This window comes from Sitodiplosis mosellana, unplaced genomic scaffold (assembly GCF_009176505.1).
Source record: "Sitodiplosis mosellana isolate CC-2019 unplaced genomic scaffold, AAFC_SMos_1.0 Smas_scaffold_6167, whole genome shotgun sequence".
NCBI classification, from domain to species: Eukaryota; Metazoa; Arthropoda; class Insecta; order Diptera; family Cecidomyiidae; genus Sitodiplosis; species Sitodiplosis mosellana.
In genome coordinates, this window is record NW_022601408.1 from 3,755,810 (window position 1) to 3,773,745 (window position 17,936).

General features: G+C 33.6%; 1 protein-coding gene across 2 annotated transcripts in view; it reads left to right on the forward strand.

The window, feature by feature from the left end:
- Positions 1-11,941, forward strand: part of LOC129575640 (homeobox protein orthopedia) — a 31,500-nt gene extending 19,559 nt beyond the window's left edge. Inside the window, exons 4-8 of one of the 2 annotated variants that reach the window (XM_055459520.1) lie at positions 6,563-6,632; positions 6,828-6,962; positions 7,201-7,323; positions 9,325-9,491; positions 9,867-11,069. In XM_055459520.1, the coding sequence (XP_055315495.1) occupies positions 6,563-6,632; positions 6,828-6,962; positions 7,201-7,323; positions 9,325-9,491; positions 9,867-10,088 (717 nt within the window). In that variant the 3' untranslated portion in view covers positions 10,089-11,069. Of the gene's footprint in view, positions 1-6,562; positions 6,633-6,827; positions 6,963-7,200; positions 7,324-9,324; positions 9,492-9,866 lie in introns of both variants that reach the window. The other variant, XM_055459521.1, reaches the window with a different exon arrangement.
- Positions 11,942-17,936: the final 5,995 nt, after the last annotated feature.

The following is a 17,936-nucleotide window of genomic DNA, read 5'->3' on the forward strand; positions in this document are numbered from 1 at the left end:
AAGTGACAAAACACTGACTGAGGGATGCCTGCATAAACAAAATGAAACCCATAGACTTAGGCAGACAAAATGGTGTAGTTGATTACGTAAAAACAGTCAGTAGATGGTCCATTAACATATAATCGAGTGTCTGAAATAGCCATTTTACCGCCCATATCAATCGTTTTGGCCAATAATCGTAAAATCACCGCCGTTTTCGTTTATCCCTTTTTTATTACTTCTGTGTGATCTATGCAAAAGTTGGCCTCACTTTCCAGGCTTAGAATAGCCCGGCGTGCAATGTACAGAAAAGTACGAAATCGATGGACGTGCGTGCGTGCATACAAAAGCATGTAAGTCGTCTCGATACACAGATTGAATGTGTCATCGTCATAAGGCACCGTTTCACTTTCAATCGAAAACACTGAAATTGAATTTATTGGCAAAAGCAATCGTTTCCGCCATTCACCGAGACACGCTCTCTCTCTATCTCTAAGTATCGCATCGGATCAGCAAACACATTCAAACTCCGATGATATTGTGTGATAAAATCTGGCACAAATTCACCATGTTGTTTTAAATTAAATATAAATTTCCAGCAGGACAGTGAACCGAATCCCAAAAAGAATGGTATTTGCATATCGGGATTTAAACAAATAGGGTTTTTGTTGTTGACTCGTAAGTATCAAAAGCACTCACATTGAATCCATATTGTTCAATTATTTATCGATATAATGAGGAGAGGAAAGATGCCAAGCGAAAGAAAAAAAAAAAAACAGTTCGGAAAGGCAATACTCAAGGATCCATTCCTATTAAACTTTTTTTTGTGCTTCATGACAACTTTTGTTGTCTATGTGTCTAACTGATACTGAAGGACGTGGGCAAACGGCAAAAAAAAAAGAACGAGAAAAAACTTGGCAAGATATTTATTCGTTATTCGTCTTTGGTTCAGGAAAGTATATTCGAGGCAGCCTTTGCGTAAGCGGAAGCTATGAAAAAATATGTCTTAGAAGAGACAGCTCAACTTTTGGCATAATCTGGCCGCTCTGAAATAATTCGCATTTTGCCTTTGTATATTTTTTTCTTTTGTGTTCCCGATTGCTTTTGCTTTGCATCATATATATGTTCTTTGGCGTACAGTGAAAAAATGTGTACACAAACCAACGTGTTAACAATAAAAACGAAACGAAAATAAAAATAAAATAAACGTCTAGAATTTAAATGTATACATCTATCCAGCAACAGAAGGAAAAACACATTTTCTCGATTTGGCTTAAGCCCACATTTTCACATACACAATACGATTTGCTATGTGTGCAAATGCAAGAGCGACGTTCTAACAAGAGCAACACAAAGAAAATAAGCGCACAGAAAAAGCTGTTAGGAAAACTGTAGGACTGTGGTAGCATAGATGATACCTAACCATTTATATATGTATCTATTATGTATGGAGCGAAGCGGAATGCGCGCTGAAACCGTAAGCGTAATGTGAATATATTGCATAACATAAAACACACATATATTTTTTGTGTATGAGCAGAAGAAAAAAGCCATAGCTAAAAGCCAGCGAACATGAAATGGATGTTGTGTTAATATGTATGGATGGATACTACGTTCGGCTGATTTTGCTTTGCCTCATGCTGGCTGCATCCTCTGCATTGAAGCCCCATTGTGTAACCATGGAAACATGATTCGTTCGCTTTTTCTCACTCTCTCCTTCCGATTTTATTTCATTTTTCAATTTTTTTCTGTTCTCTTCTCCGCTCCGCTCAATTTTTGTTTTTGCTCGTCGAACGTCGAACATCCATTGAGTTGATGATCCCGAACAGTTTTTGTTTGTGCTTTCATATACAGCTCACAGCTTTATTGTTTCAGAATGGCGTAGCGTACTTTTGTGTTCGATTACAACTTAACTGGATTTGTTTTAGGGATTTCATATGAAAGAGTTGAAAACAAGAGAGAAATAGAGCGAAACCCGTCGAAATTGGTTATGGTTTGTCAATTAATAAACATCGATTTGGTTTTCCATTGATTACTACTTCGCCAATTCAAGGTACTAAATTTATCGATCGACAAATGCAGAATAGTCTATCATAATCGTTTCACTAGATAATTTTGAAGCGAGAAAATGCTCAAACTTCAAAGAGTTTCAAATGATTTTTGTATTTTAGCTAACAGTTTCCAAAAGATAGAACTTTACTTTATGAACATAAAATCGTTTATAACTGAGATAGTAGGTTTTCAATCGATTTTTACCTGATATTGTGTAATTTTATTTGTCCAATTTTTCTATTTACGAAAGAATTTCATCAATCATTTCATCCTACCACTGCCACTTTTCAGTATCATTCGAATAATGAATTGCATTTGATTTAGCGTAAGTGAAAAATACTCCACTGTAATCATCTGTCACAGAATCAAAACGTAAAATGTGCACATTTCAAGCATATCAAGATTGCATGAAAAACTGAAGAAAGTAAATGATTTCTGTAAGAAATTCAATTTTTAGTGGAATTTTGAAGTTCATCGACTTTTATTCTTCTATTGTTCACAACATTTTACGAAGGATAAGTGTGTGCAGATGCTGAAAATCAAGCGATAGTAGCAGTATGATCTACTCTTTCCGAATAACTACACCCAGAATGAATGATTACCGTTGGTGTTTTATCGATTAGAAACCGACTCGAAACACTCCCGCTTGGTGAACTGTCGTTTAGACAGAGACAGAGACAAAGACAGTGTAGAGAGAGAGTATAGTGCTCATGATGTTGACGGATATACAGAGCACTGAATTCGCTTTCCGCTTCACATTTTCTGTCGATCCTCTTGGGAAAAGAAAAGTACAAGTAAAATTACTTTGAATGCAATGCGTTCTATTTTCCGACTTTTTCTCTTCATTCGATGTCAATTTGACTTTGTTTTGCTGATGGTATAATTTTTGTTTTCATTTTTTCATGTTTATTTTTATTTATTTACCATGCATTTAAGAAACAACTTTTTTTCTATTGGACGAAACATTTTCCCCCGAAATCGAATTGTCACTTGCACTGATTGCAATAGAGTATTTAAATACTGAAATTGCGCACGAAAATAGTAAGCGAGAGCTGTTAGTTATGTCCATTTTTTGTTTCCTGTTGGAAATGACATTCGTGGAAAAAAGCGAATCACGTTAATATCTGACAATTTATTATTTATAAACTTCAATTGTGACTGGGAAATGGATTTCAGTGTCACTGAATGCATACCATGAATTTCATTTGGTACAAAATTTATATGAAGCAATGAACTATACTTGTTGTACTCTGTTAAGTAATTGATTTTCATCGTTCGATAAGCTCCTCTGTGGCATATTGCAATTGGCGAATAGGAGCAGTTATGAATAAATAAAAGGTTGATCACAGCATAGTTTTTGAAATGAATACAAAACCTTGACCCACATCTACCTTAATTGAACGAATTAAATGAATAAATTGGCTGATGTGAATGTGACTCAAATACATAAACTAAGCACATAAGACAAAATATGTGCAACATATGAAACAAAAATTGTCTAACCTTATTTTGATAGCAAAATACATACACATGCACGAATATCAACACAAAAACTGTCTGACTGTGTTTTGTTGTCAATTCTATGTGTTGTGTTCGCAATGATGATGTCGACGTTGACGATAAGTGTACACTACCAGTGAGTGGTACAGCATATTTCGCATAAATATCAATAAAAGGTCATAATATGTTCGCTTTTAAAATAAATTATCATCGAATTCCCACAAGAATATCAAAACAAATGGTCAAACTTATTATTAAGACATTTCCCATTTGTTGAGATTTTGTTGAAGAATCTCGACGTTGAGAGTAGAACAAAAATGAGCAAAATGTGCTTTGTGTATGTGTGTGTGTGTGTGTATGAACAAAAGCCAACAAATATATGCGGATAAAATGTGGCAAAACTAATGCCACAAAATAGAAGATTTTCGGTGGTGAATCGAAATGATTGAATTGTGGATGGGGTATATGTGTATCGTTCGCAAGTATTTTCAACTAACCGCTAATGTATTTATGTGATTTACGCGATCTATTCTCTTTGTAGCTGCTTGTTTGCCATTGTATGTGTTAACAATTCGCTCAAACGAAAAACTTAATGCATTGAACAACAGGACTTGTGCTGAAATTTACTCTATCCAAACTGATCCTGAAAAAAAATATATGCATTTATATATACATATATGTCAGCCATACTTTATTACTTTCAATTACATTTCAGCCGAATAATTGACAGTGTGAAACAATGTTGATATAGAAAAAAAAAATCCGGAGTAAAAATGTATGTCAAAATATGTACATAAATAGTGTTTGTGGAAATGCTTATTTATGTTGACTTTTTGATGCAGTTGGATATTTTGCGTGTGAAGAATGAAAATTGTGATGAAACTAGATTGGTTTTTTTTTTTAAATCACATCAAGATCGACTCTCAATACTTCAGCGTGAACAAAATAACGCCTGCTTTTTTGCTTTGTCTAAACGCTTATTCACTGTTCATTTCAACATATGTAAATCATTGGCTGATTTTCCATTTTTTGTTCTTTAGTACGGTCTTTGCTTTTGTTATTTTCCAACAAATAATATGTAAATCAGTTGCTGTGCAAATCAGAGTCTAAACCCTTAATTCTTTAATCAAATGCATATACCCTGTAAAAATATTCGTCTCTGAAGATTTGCGGTGTCACTATAAATAATTGATTAGTAGTGGTGTATGATTTGCCTTTTTTGAACATTTGTTTTCCGTCTCTGCACTTTTTACTCATTTTAAAATAAATTGTGTCAGCGGGGAGTGATGGGTTTCATGGTTATTATTTCGTATTCCTCGTTTTTTTTTTTTCCTTCATCGTTCGTTGCACCCAACGACGCGCATATTTATCCAAAATTTCGAATGGGAGAAGGAGAATGAAACGAATCCGAGTCTGTTGCCATGTCTAAAGTGAAGTGAATGTGATTTTCGAAATAAATGCATCTATCGGTGATTCGCAAATACACCTTTGCATTTTTCGATTTTCCTTTATTTTCTTTCACACATCGCTATTCTATTAATATAAATTGTGTCCTTCTCAGTGGCAAAAGGCATTCTCAATCAGTTTGTTTGTTGAAACTGCGTATTTTCTGTCCCTTTTTATTCTACTGTCATATTTAAAGCCTGAATTAACTTTTAATGGTGCAAAGAAATTTATTTGGTATTAGATTGAGCATTTAAAACGGGGAACCGATCCAATTCGAATTCTGTCGGAAAATACGACACTATCACAACTGAATCATTTGCAGAATGCTGAGCGTAGAAGGGAAAAACAGTAACAACTAATACGCAATCTGTTGTAAAAAGGCGTCAAAAACACGTTTCAACTCAAACAAAGGGGGGTGGATGTTGGTTGAATCAACTAATGCGTTGGTTTGAATGCATTCACATGTTATGCGTGGTTGTTGTTGTTGCGTTGTTTTTTTTTTTCGACTGACATCTTCGGGGTGGAAATGCCATTTGAAATATCTACTAGATTGAGTGTGAATGAAGAGCAAAAAGGAAAAAAAAAAAAAAACTAAACACATCCCGAGCAGAACCACACAAAACGTTTGCCTTTTGAATAATAAATTATTATCACATTATGTTGTTTTGAATAACATTATTTTTATCATTAGCTTTATTGCATCTCACATGGTAATATAATGCTATTTTATTTGACAATACCGCACCATTTACCATTCAGTGGAGCGAATGATTTAAATATTAGTTGATGATTTCATGCCTTTCAATTTTGGTTTTTCACTTCGCCTGAATCTGAATTCAATATCAGGTGATAATTTGATCAATAGTTTTCGTTTCTTTGTTCGTTTCTTTATTTTTTTTCTCGATGAGATTGAAGAATTTTCTCATCATCTTCCTATTTTTCTAGCTTCATTACTTGGGCATATTATTCGTTTTCGCTTGAAAAAATGTAAAAAAAATCTCGGTCAGCAACGCTTCAATGAATAAAAAAAGCGGAAAATATTCGACTCAATGCATTTGGGAACATACACCTCGTTAAACCTATTTTGACTTTTGAAATTAAGAGCCGTCACGAATAGTGCCCGAGTCTCCCTATCGATTCAATGCTCCAGAAAATAGACATATATCATCACGGAAAAGAAGAGCATTATTTTTGCATTATCTGGAACATATTTAACACCTGCTATCTAAAACTGTTCGCTACCCCAGTTTATAACGAGTGTTATGCTCTTATGTACGACACCCGAATAAATGCTTTTCTAGGGGTCAGAAATGAAAGAGAGAGAGAGAGAGAGAGAGAAATAGAACCAAGCAATACACACTATACTATTCGATTTCTGGCGAATAACACTGAAGACTCGTTTGATGCAATCCCATTCATTCAATGTGATTTTAACCATATATGCGAGTGTATGGAATTAACATTGTGTGTCTTTTGAAACAGATAAATCAATTCGAACGATATTAACAGTTGAAATAGTATCATCAATATTAATAATTCTCATTTGTTTGTATGTTCTATCTTTTTTCAATTCACACCAAATCAGGTTTGGTTCCAAAATCGGCGCGCTAAATGGAAGAAACGAAAGAAAACCACAAATGTATTTCGGACTCCAGGTGAGATATCGAAAATTACACAACGTATTGTTCTTATAATGTCCGAATCCTATAAATTGTGCATTCGCACTCGGCTTCACTAAATTGCTCACAAATGAACAATATAGTGCTGTCGTTATGGTTTAGAGTTTAAACACAAAAATAGCAATAACAAAATTTGGAACGAATTTTGTTGATTTTGTCTTCCAAAAATAGGTGCGTTGCTACCTTCACACGGTTTACCACCATTTGGTGCAAATATCACTAATATTGCGATGAGCGAAGGACTATGCGGTAGTTCGATGTTTGGCAATGATCGGTGGAGTGTTGGTGTTACACCAATGACAGCAGGTAAATAATTTTTTATTGACCGCGTATTTTTGTTACTTTTTTCTCCTATTATGCATGCAATTCATTTAATATAAACGGCAGATGTTAAGTTGTGATTAGACGTACAAAAAATAATATTAGATGAATGAATTTTAACCAATTTTGATTGACTGATGAACTAACCCGTCTCTTCTATTTCGAAACTAACCAATGCCAAACACTTTAAATGCAACTAACCACGCAACTAACCACCGAAAAGGGTTTGGTCAGCTTAATCAATCAACCTCACTTTCTTCATCAATAAATAGTGGTTTAAATACGGGAATAAATATATCATCGATGGGCGCTGGAGGCTATCAGCACTATGGACTCAATGCGTTGGGTGAGAATGAATATAACGAATTCTAGTTTGATGACTAAAACTGTTTCAATTAAAGTCTTCTTTTTATGTTGGCCTATTTGTATCGCATGTTTTTACTTTGGTTTGGTTTGGTTTGTAAAACTGTAGAAAAAGAACTCGATTTCCATTGTAATCGTTAATTCCAGTTAATTCGAAGGCAGTTTTGATTAGTGTTTTAACCTTCTTATGTTAATGGGTTTCGTGTCAATGTCGTAGCATTCATGGTAATGATACAATGGGAGAACGAAACCAAAAATCAGAGAGAAAACAGCATCGTTTCTAATGAATCGGCCACAGAATGAAAATGACCGGCGAAAAAAAGAATGGTCGACAGTCACAATCGTGACTCTAAACACTAATTAACGGACAAATAATATTTCGTCGCCTTTTGTTACTCGAATTTATTATGCATTTTCTAATAAATTCAATATTTAATAAGTATTATACGGCATATAAGCAACTCACAAATATCCTGACATCAGCGGCTGGCGACACTCGCCGCAAACACACATAGACAAAATCGATAAAATAGCAAAATCTATATCATTGTTATCGCATACCGTCTACATTTACTGTGTATTTGTGTGCCTGGGCCATCGGTATGAAATTACACTCCGAATGTTGCTATTGTTCGTGCTGAGCGCAGCAAAGTGTTCTTTTTCATTCTATTATACGTTTTCGTCTTGTTCGTTCCTTCGTCTGTTTCTAAATTTATAAGTCACGATCGATAAATATTTACTTAATTTTTTCTTCTTCACTCAAGCGAACTTTGTTGAAATTTTAATAAGTGTAAAGTTTTAAACACGATCCAAATATATTGCTAATACATTTTTTTTTTTTTAGTACAGTTCTGTTTCTTTTCTCTTGATTTCACCTCCATACATAATCGTTTTGTCTCTCTTTTTCCAACGTTTCGCATCCAAAATAACATCTTTAAAAGTTTAAAAGCGTCCGCTTAGTATGTATCTTTTTGTTGGTTTTTTCCTCTATTTTTTTTTTTTGTGCCTCGCAACTCGAAAAGAGAAAAAACAATAATTAAATATTTTTTTTAGGGTCGCATGGAATTCGACAATTAGAATGTATGATTTGAGTGATCGTCGAAAAAGTGTTAATTGTTGTTTGACATTATAAACACATTTCATTTCGAGAGACAGAGGCAAAAAATATAATAATGGTAGCGATGGCGACACTAGAATTATTGAGAACAAAACAAATGCTTTTGTTGTGTAGCCGACAAGTTTTTAGAGTTATTTTCAGCTGTCAATCTTCGAATAGCAAACAATTTCTATGAAATGATCAAAATTAAATCTGAAAATGACACATGAAAAAAAATATACATGGAGAGCGGGAGAGAGAGAGAGAGACCGCGATTCTTTTTGAATGCATTTAACATTTTACGGTGAAAATATGTCATAAACCAACGGAATCGCTTGACAAGTATGATCTCATCGTTCAATCGGCGAAAATGCATTTCAAACTTTAAAAGCTGAGACAAAACGAGTGAGGTTTAATTAAATACATTCCATTTCGGGCATAGTATCAATGGCAAAAATGCAGAATAATGCAATGCCCAAACTAATTGACGACTCACTCCAAAAACTTCAAATAGCTCAATAAATTTTGCGATATTGTTCATCTCTCAATCTCTCTCTCTCTCTCTCTCTCTCTCTCTCTCTCTCTCTCTCTCTCTCTCTCTCTCTCAACAACGTCAATCGATTGGAATTTTTGCACAAAACAGAGTCGATGCTGTTGCTCTTTTTCTTATTGTGTGAGAGAGAAAAAAATGACGAAAAAGAACTAGCTTTGTCCGATAGGAGTTTTTTTTTTTCCATGGTTGCAATATGAATAGAATGAAAAAATATAAGTTGACTGAAATAAAAAAAAAAACGAGTGAATGAAATATATTTGGCAAAGTTAGTCGATGCGACAATGTGTACAATATCAAAATGTTTTGTTATTTTTTCTCTCCTTATTGTTATGCAGGCGACTCGATGATGTACCAACACACAGTCAGTGGAATCGGTTGCTCTGGTAATTCACCAACATCAACTCCGCCCAACATAAATGCATGCTCATCGTCGACTCCGCCTCTCGCCAACTCAAATCATCAAAACAACAACTCCAGCCACGAAAACAATTCAGATCAATTGGTACGTATGGAATTGCGCCTCACTTTGCTTTGTTATCCAATTCGAGCTTTTATTGCCATACACAAAACAACATGCAGGACTAGACTTGTCTAGTCTGCGTTCGTTTACTTGTGTATGTGTGTGTGTGTGTGTGTTCGTGCCGCAGCACCGCACTGGTATAGAACCAAATATCCATTACGACTCTTTGCGAAAGGAATTCATTTTCCGATGGCCGTTTGAACGCTAACCAAAGAACAATTCATATTGTTGGACTATGTACACTGTGTGCAGTGTACACTGCACAATGCTTTCGACATAAATTTATATTTTCAATGAAATATTAACTGATTTTTCTTTCCTTTTCTTAATACTAAATTGTTTGGGTTACAATTGTAGGGTAGCCAAGGCACCAATCATCATGTTACTAACAATTGCCAAACAACAGATGGCAACGGGAGTAATAGTGCAAATTTGAACGGCAACGGCGGCAATGGCAATGACGAAGATGTTTGGCGAGGACACAGCATAGCCGCATTGAGACGACGAGCATCTGAGTTAAACAACTCGATACCATCGTATTTGCATCAAAATTACGATCATCACAATTCCGTTTACTGAGTATGGAAAACCATTTAAAAATGAAACAAACAACAACAAATCAAGGCACCGAATAATAGAAAATCCGGCGGATAGAGCTCAAAACGCAAATTCGAATTTGTTTCTAGTTTTTAGTTATGTGTACGGAAAACTTCATCAGCTGCAGAAGTTATTCCACAGTAATTCTACGTCTACGTATCAAATAGAATGCTTAATGAAAATTAATTACCACATACCCTGTATATTTAGACATGTAAACCCTTTCGGAAAGGCATTTAACATCTTACACTTCAAAAATGATTTTTGAAAAAAAAAAATGAAAGAAAATAAAAAGCGGACACGAATAAGAAAACAAGAACAGTAACTGTTGTGTATACGATTATTGAAAATAGAACAAAAATTATATATATTGACTTAATCTTAAGAAAGCAACAAAGCAAACTATAATAACAAAAACGATGAAATGGTTGTCAAAACGTTTTTCTTTCCTTTGAACAAGCTCGATTATCACATCCTGCTTAGACCATGAACTTCTTCATTTTTCTTTTGATAAATTACTAAATAAATGACATTTTTAAAAAAAGGAAATTTAGGAATTCTGTAGCTTTTTGAACACATAATAAATAATTGTGTATTTAAGATTTAAAAAAAGGAACCTTCATTTAAGATCACTCCGCGATTTGCACGCGAGTTTCCATACTATGCATATGAATTTAATATCGATGTGAACTGTGTACATTTCTATTTTTTTGACTTTTGGTTTGAATTTTCTAACCTATCCTATCTAATAATATCATCATTGGCGCAAACCCAAACAAAAACAAAAAAATAACACACAAGAATTTTGACGAGACTTAAATTTGTATACGAAATTCATTACATAACGTTTAATTAAAATGCAACAAATCTGATACAAGGGAATTAAGAAAAAAATAAATCTGTTTGAGACGTAGGAATTATTATTAAAAAGTGTAATCGAATAAAAAAAGAACAAAAATACAAAAAAAAAAAAAAAATCAGGAAGGAGTAATATTGAAATAAATGTAGTGTATTATAGCCTATACCTTTATATGAATTAAAATTTAAAATTATCGATAAAAACCAACACAATTTTTCGAAGAAATTAAAGAAAAACTAATGATGATAATGATGGATCAATAACTAACTAGGTTTATGGAAAACCCTTAGGATTACAATATCAAAAAATTATTGATTTGGTGAGATAAGATCCAACGAAATACAAAGACACATGCATCTATCATGATTTGGTGAAAATTTGAAAGAATGTATACGATTCCACTGTGACAAGACATACACACACATCAATATATTTACCTTGAAATATTTTAATGAATGCGCCAACCAAATATCCCAAATTCCGTTTTAATTGAAAACATAGCGGTGCACTGCCCATACAAACGTGCCGGGGCGCGTAGTGCTCTACGTCATATAGTTTGCATAACGTAGTTAGGGCGCGTAGTATTATCGTTGCACCGCTATGGAAAATTCTGCTATGCTTCGATATCGTCAACGTATACAGTGTGGCTAAATTGCCATCCAGTATGTGTTTTATATATGGCTATATCGAGAATACAGCCAAACACTGCATACGTATGAAATTACGAAGTGAACACAACGGAACATAATGAACACTCACTGTTCACTAACTCACTCAATCACTCACCTACTCACTCAACACATACACGAGTACAACACAAACGCAATAGCCGTATCAAGCATCTCATTCACAAATTCTACTCACATACCAGAAAAAAAAAATTCAAGCAAAATTAAAACTATTGTAATGATTAATATTAAATTTAAAAATATAAATGTGCATAACGATATTAATAAAAATTTAAATTAATTCAAAAGTTGGGACTATTTTTCAATTTATTTCGATGAAATCACACATTTTCATTAAAATGCCATTTTTTAAGGCATAACCAAAGCCGGGACATCTCTAATTATTGTTTAGTGGGCGTTGTGGAATATTTGTCAATATTTTAATTTTGTACAATGGTTTAGGTTTGGATTATTAAATTTGCCAAATTAAAAACATTTATTTTCAAGAGCAAATGGAAATTAAAAGCTTCATTTCTGGACACTGTATCGTTACATATTTCCATAAGATTGAAATTGAAATTCCAATTTTTCTATAAATTTTTGTTACGAACTATTTCCGGGAAAATCCTATTTGTACACGAAATGTACATTTTGTACGTTAATCGGACATTTTGTATCGTGGGGGTAGACATAAATGCTATTGGTAGCAAAAAAAGCATATATTTTTTTCTGTAAAAGATTCTTAGTAAGAGATAGAGAGAATAAAAACCACCATTTGAAATGCATTGGACAATGTATTATACGGAAATGCGTGACATAAATCGCATTCGTTTTCATTCGGAAAATATATGACACTAGGTCGCTCCGCGACTCTCTCAATTAAATTTCAGTCTATGTTTATCATCATCGATTCACTTGCTGAAATGGATTGTACACTCAATATCCGTTTTTTTATCATTCTTTATAAAATTTACATATTATCACATGGAAATATATGTTACATTACTTCTCTACCAGTTTCCTTAATTTTAGGAAAAATTCAACTATCCGTCAACATATAGCTGTGCAATAATTATTTTAAAATTAGCATTAATTGATGTTAATATTGAACAGCCAGATGTTAAAAAAATAAAATTGGTTGTACCGATAGGGTCATGTACCCGAATGTGAGCAACCTTTTTTCTTTTGACCATAAAAGCGTCAAAAATTTGAAATTTTGTACATCTGATGGCACTATTTTGTAGACGAAGGAAAATCCCAACTTTCTGCATCATTTGTTTTTCAAAATTTTAATTTTTTCCCAAAAAATTTTGAATTTTGCCAACATGCTGATTTTTTGACTTTTTCAAAACTGTACCCTAATGTGAGCCACCCCCAAAATTCATCGAAAAAATGCATTAATATCCACATAAATCATTTTAAATGTTGAATCAACAATCCTTTAAGACAAATAAATGAAGATATGAGGGTACAGTTTTGAAAAAGTCAAAAAATCAGCATGTTGGAAAAATCCAAAATTTTTTGGGAAAAAATCAAAATTTTGAAAAACGAATGATGCAGAAAGTTGGGATTTTCCTTCCTCTACAAAATAGTGTCATCAGATGTACAAAATTTCAAATTTTTGACGCTTTTATGGTCAAAAGAAAAAAGGTGGCTCACATTCGGGTACAAGCGTGATTTCGCGCCGACTGACGCTACACAAACACAAGTTGAGCAAATCACAAATTCCCTTCGGATTATTGAAAATAGAGATGAAACCAACACTTTGTATATGTTTACCTTTAAAATCGTCGGAAAAATCACACAAAATAACGGTTTATATGATGATAAGGAAAAACTCTTTGAAAAAAAAATTTATCACTTCTTTATTTGAGTAACAAAACGTATGTGAATCTGGGTATTTGATATTAGAAAAACAAGATACTGTCAAAAGAAACCGATGACAGAAATTTCGTTGACATATGTCAACGTTTAGTCCGAAAATTAAAGGTGGCTCACATTAGGGTACGGCTCACATTCAGGTACATGACCCTATTAATTAATGTTAAAATAATAACTTATCGATTTTTGCACAGCTACCGCTCAACATGCCGGCCCGGTGCCTGCCGGTTAATCCAAGTCGGAAGTATAAACAAATTAAATTATCCGTGGTTATCAGCTAAGAACACACATGATAATGAAGAACATGAAAAACAAAATTTCTTCAAACTTTTGAAAATTTAATTCGAAAATCAAATTATAAGATTCTTTTTGAGGCTGCGAGAAATCAAACGATACGCATAATAATACCGCCTTGAATTGAAAAAAGGGGCAAACACTCGCGATAGACACACACACACAGACGAATTTTCAGTTCTATTTATAGATTCTCACACAAATTTTAGAATGAGAACACAAATTTTCCGATTTTTGACTAAAATGTACTAAAAAATTTCGCTCAATTTTTTCACATTGGACTCAATTTTCAAAAATGTTGCACAAAATTCAGGTTTTTTTTTCACTCAAATCGTGTACAATACAAGTTTTTTAAATTTGACTAAATTTTTCAAATTTTTTGCGAATCGCATTTAAAGAATTAGTTTCATCGTAGTTTGACTGTCATTCAAACGTCGTAAACAACACGCATATACAATGACAGCCATTTGTCAAGTAATTTCGTTATGCGTCGATGAAACGTTCACCACCTTTATGTGTGGTGGAGTGTGCAGACGGCAAACAAGTTTTCTCATTACGTATCGTAAACCATCCAAATTGTAACAATTGAACAAATAGACGAATTTTCTGCAAAACTTTGAAGAGTAACTGTTGTTCTTTATATCATATTTGAGAAGAACACAAAAAAACTTCCGATATGAATACATGAGTCATATATTCACGTATATATAGTCACATTAAAGTCATCATTAGTTTGTATTTTTTTTTTAGAAAAGTAGTTTATTTTGAGACTACAATTAGAACTATGTTACAATTTGGATGGTTTTAGATATATTTGAATTATTTTCACATATGAAAACATATGTGTTGGATACCGTTATATTCTGTATTTGCGCAATTTTTAAAATCGGAAGAAGAATTCATCACATTTTTTTCTTTGAAATTAACTTGAATTATATGGCACAAATGAAATGCAAAAAGTAAATATACTCCACTTTTCACCACACACAAGGATGAGGTGATATTGTAAATGACGCATGACGAAATGACTTCCACAATTAAGTCAATGTGTTGGTGTGTTGTTACATATAACGAATAGTGTCAAATCACAACAACATTGAAATAAAAACCGACAGTCTAATCCTTTTCGTTCCTATGCCCTTATATTATGTATAGATTTTCCAAGATCGCTTTGTTCGTATCTAAATACATAGAAGAGATTTGACGTAAACCCAGAGACACCCTCTAGACGGTACAACTTGAAGCTGTCATTAACTTATTGAATGTGAACGATGAACATTGTCGTTTACGCACACAGTATAACACACATAAACACAAGAATCGAAAGTGCCCGTGTATTTTGACAGTTTGATGCTCACCTCGCCTAGAGGGCCGATGTCGTTTTTGAATCACCAAGAAGAACGAGTGATTGTGCTCAGCGCTGACATTTGTTGATGAAAAGATATAGAAAGACGGAAGGGAAAACCCACTTTGTACATGAAACAGTAATTTTTGTATGTAAATTCACCGCTCAGTGGAACCCGCACACACAAAAGAAATTTATGACAAATCACTAAGTGTCATCGCAAACCGAGATAAACAGTATATTATAATGGTGTTGACATACACCACAGGCCAAAATTATGGAAACACTAAAAAATATATTGTTTCTACATTTTTCAAACATTTTTAGTTCAAAACTAATATTGGTTATGGAAACTTATCGAAATTTTGACCGAATGGAAGATTTGGAAGATAACATTTGGCCGGCCCATGGCCATTTTTTGGCCTTTTGCTGTGGGAGCCAAAATCGAAGTTTTGAACGGACTATCGGATTAAAAAGATAAATACGTCATTGGAAAGATCTCGAAAAGTGGATGTCATTTTCGGTACAAATCATCAAAATCGGCCGGCGTTTGGCCAAGATATGGCCATTTCAAAATTTGGGTCAAAAATTTAAAATTTCAAATCGTTTATCCAATTTCAACGTACTACACGTCGTTGAAAAAGTCGCGGAGAGTTCATGTCATTTTCGGTATCAAATATCAAAATCGGCCGGTATTTGGTCAAGATATGGCCGATTGAAGATTTCGGTCCAAATTTTGAAACAGCCATATCTTGGCCAAACGTCGGCCGATTTTGATGATTTGTACCAAAAATGACATCTAATTAGTGAGATCTTTCCAACGGCGTATATAACTTTTTAATCCGATAGTCGGTTTAAAACTTCGATTTTGGCTCCCACAGAAAAAGGCCAAATGTTATCTTCCAAATCTTCCATTCGGTCAGAATTTCGATAAGTTTTCATAACCAATATTAATTTTGAACTAAAAATGTTTGAAAAATGTAGAAACAATATATTTTAAAGTGTTTCCATAATTTTGGCCTGTGGTGTATGCGAATGCGATAGAATTCATCGCAGAAGTAGATGTCAGCACCATCAAATACATGGTTTATCCCGGTTTGCGATGAAATTTAAAGGTTATGTTTTCTCTGTGCGTGTCTATAAATTCAGTTTCGCACTGGCACAACTGGCAAACCTGCGCTCATTCAATGAAATTTCATTCTATCAAGCCAAATTATCATTCGATTCGAAGTAGATCGATTTCTGGTAAAGATTTCAAATATTGAAAATAAGAAATCTTTGTTTAACTAATATTGGTATCACGGAGGACGATAGTCCGACAAGTGACGCCCCATAGACTGTGCATTTTTTATATTCTTTTGAAAATCTGTGAGAGAGGACGATAGAGAACATTATTATTATTATTATTATTTATTGACACCGCCAAATACTGGCTGTATGAATCTTAAATCCACATTTGCATGCATTAGCACATTGTATCATAAATATGCTCTGTGTATAGAGGCATTCATTTATACGTATAGTGATACAGTCTGCTGTACAGCTTCGATGCACAGTGCACACTGCACACACAACTGTCGGTGGAGCTGTATACACTCCCCGAAATAATTATAGCCGCACTCTCATTTTTTCAGTTTTCATAAAAATAAACGCAAATATTGTCGCAGTTTTATTATATTGTTTTACTAAGGACCGTTTACGAATACACCACAAACAGATTTACCCAAAAAGATGTCATATTTCCTATTTTTTTTGTGATTTTTCTGTTTTTGACGTGATGAAAGTGCGAATAATTATAAACGCACCCACAGTTTTATGCAACAAATGCGGACTATTGATATGTTTCTGATTTGTATTATTATTTATTGTTTTGGGTGCATTTTAGAGCATTTCTGCATTTTTACAAATATTCTTAAAGGTTTTGGACACCCTGAAAACGGCCAATCGGCCATGGCATATGAGCTCCGATTCATGTGTGGGAAAAAGTCGGAAAATTCCACTAAAGGTGATTGTAAATGGATACAAAACCAACTGGTATTTAAAGGATGGAACTAAATACATAATATTATGCAAAAAAATCGGTAAAAATTCTTGGCATTCTGGCCAAAATAAGCAAAATGGCCGCTATAACCTCAAAAAAAATCACGGAGTGGCCATTTTTTTTGGACATTTTTTAAATAATTTCAAATATTTTCACTAATTTTGTATTGAACGTAATAAAATCGTCAATGCTGGATGTGATGAGCATATTTTAAGGTGTCTTACACATTTGATACGACCTTTCTACTGTTTACAACAACTTTACAGATTCTTCGTCAAATCGGCGTTCATAGAAACCCTTCCTTAAGTAATTAAATCATGCTAATATTCTCCAAAATCATATTGAAAAACAATCTTACAAAATATTTTCATTCCAAAAAGTAGTTTTATGCACATTATCTTGCACCTATAATTTTGGCCAATGTTGGTACTGATTTATGATCGGTAGAATTTGCTTACTGTGTATTGCTGATTTCTAAGAACTTCCTCAACGCAATCTTCATTGACGATTTTATTATGTTCAATACAAAATTAGTGAAAATATTTGAAATTATTTCAAAAATGTCAAAAAAAAAATGGCCACTCCGTGATTTTTTTTGAGGTTATGGCGGCCATTTTGCTTATTTTGGCCAGAATGCCAAGAATTTTTACCGATTTTTTTGCATAATATTTTGTATAAGCTCACAGAGAAAACTGAGTTGATTTTTACGTAGCAAAATGTTTGAAAGTGTCAAATTCCAACA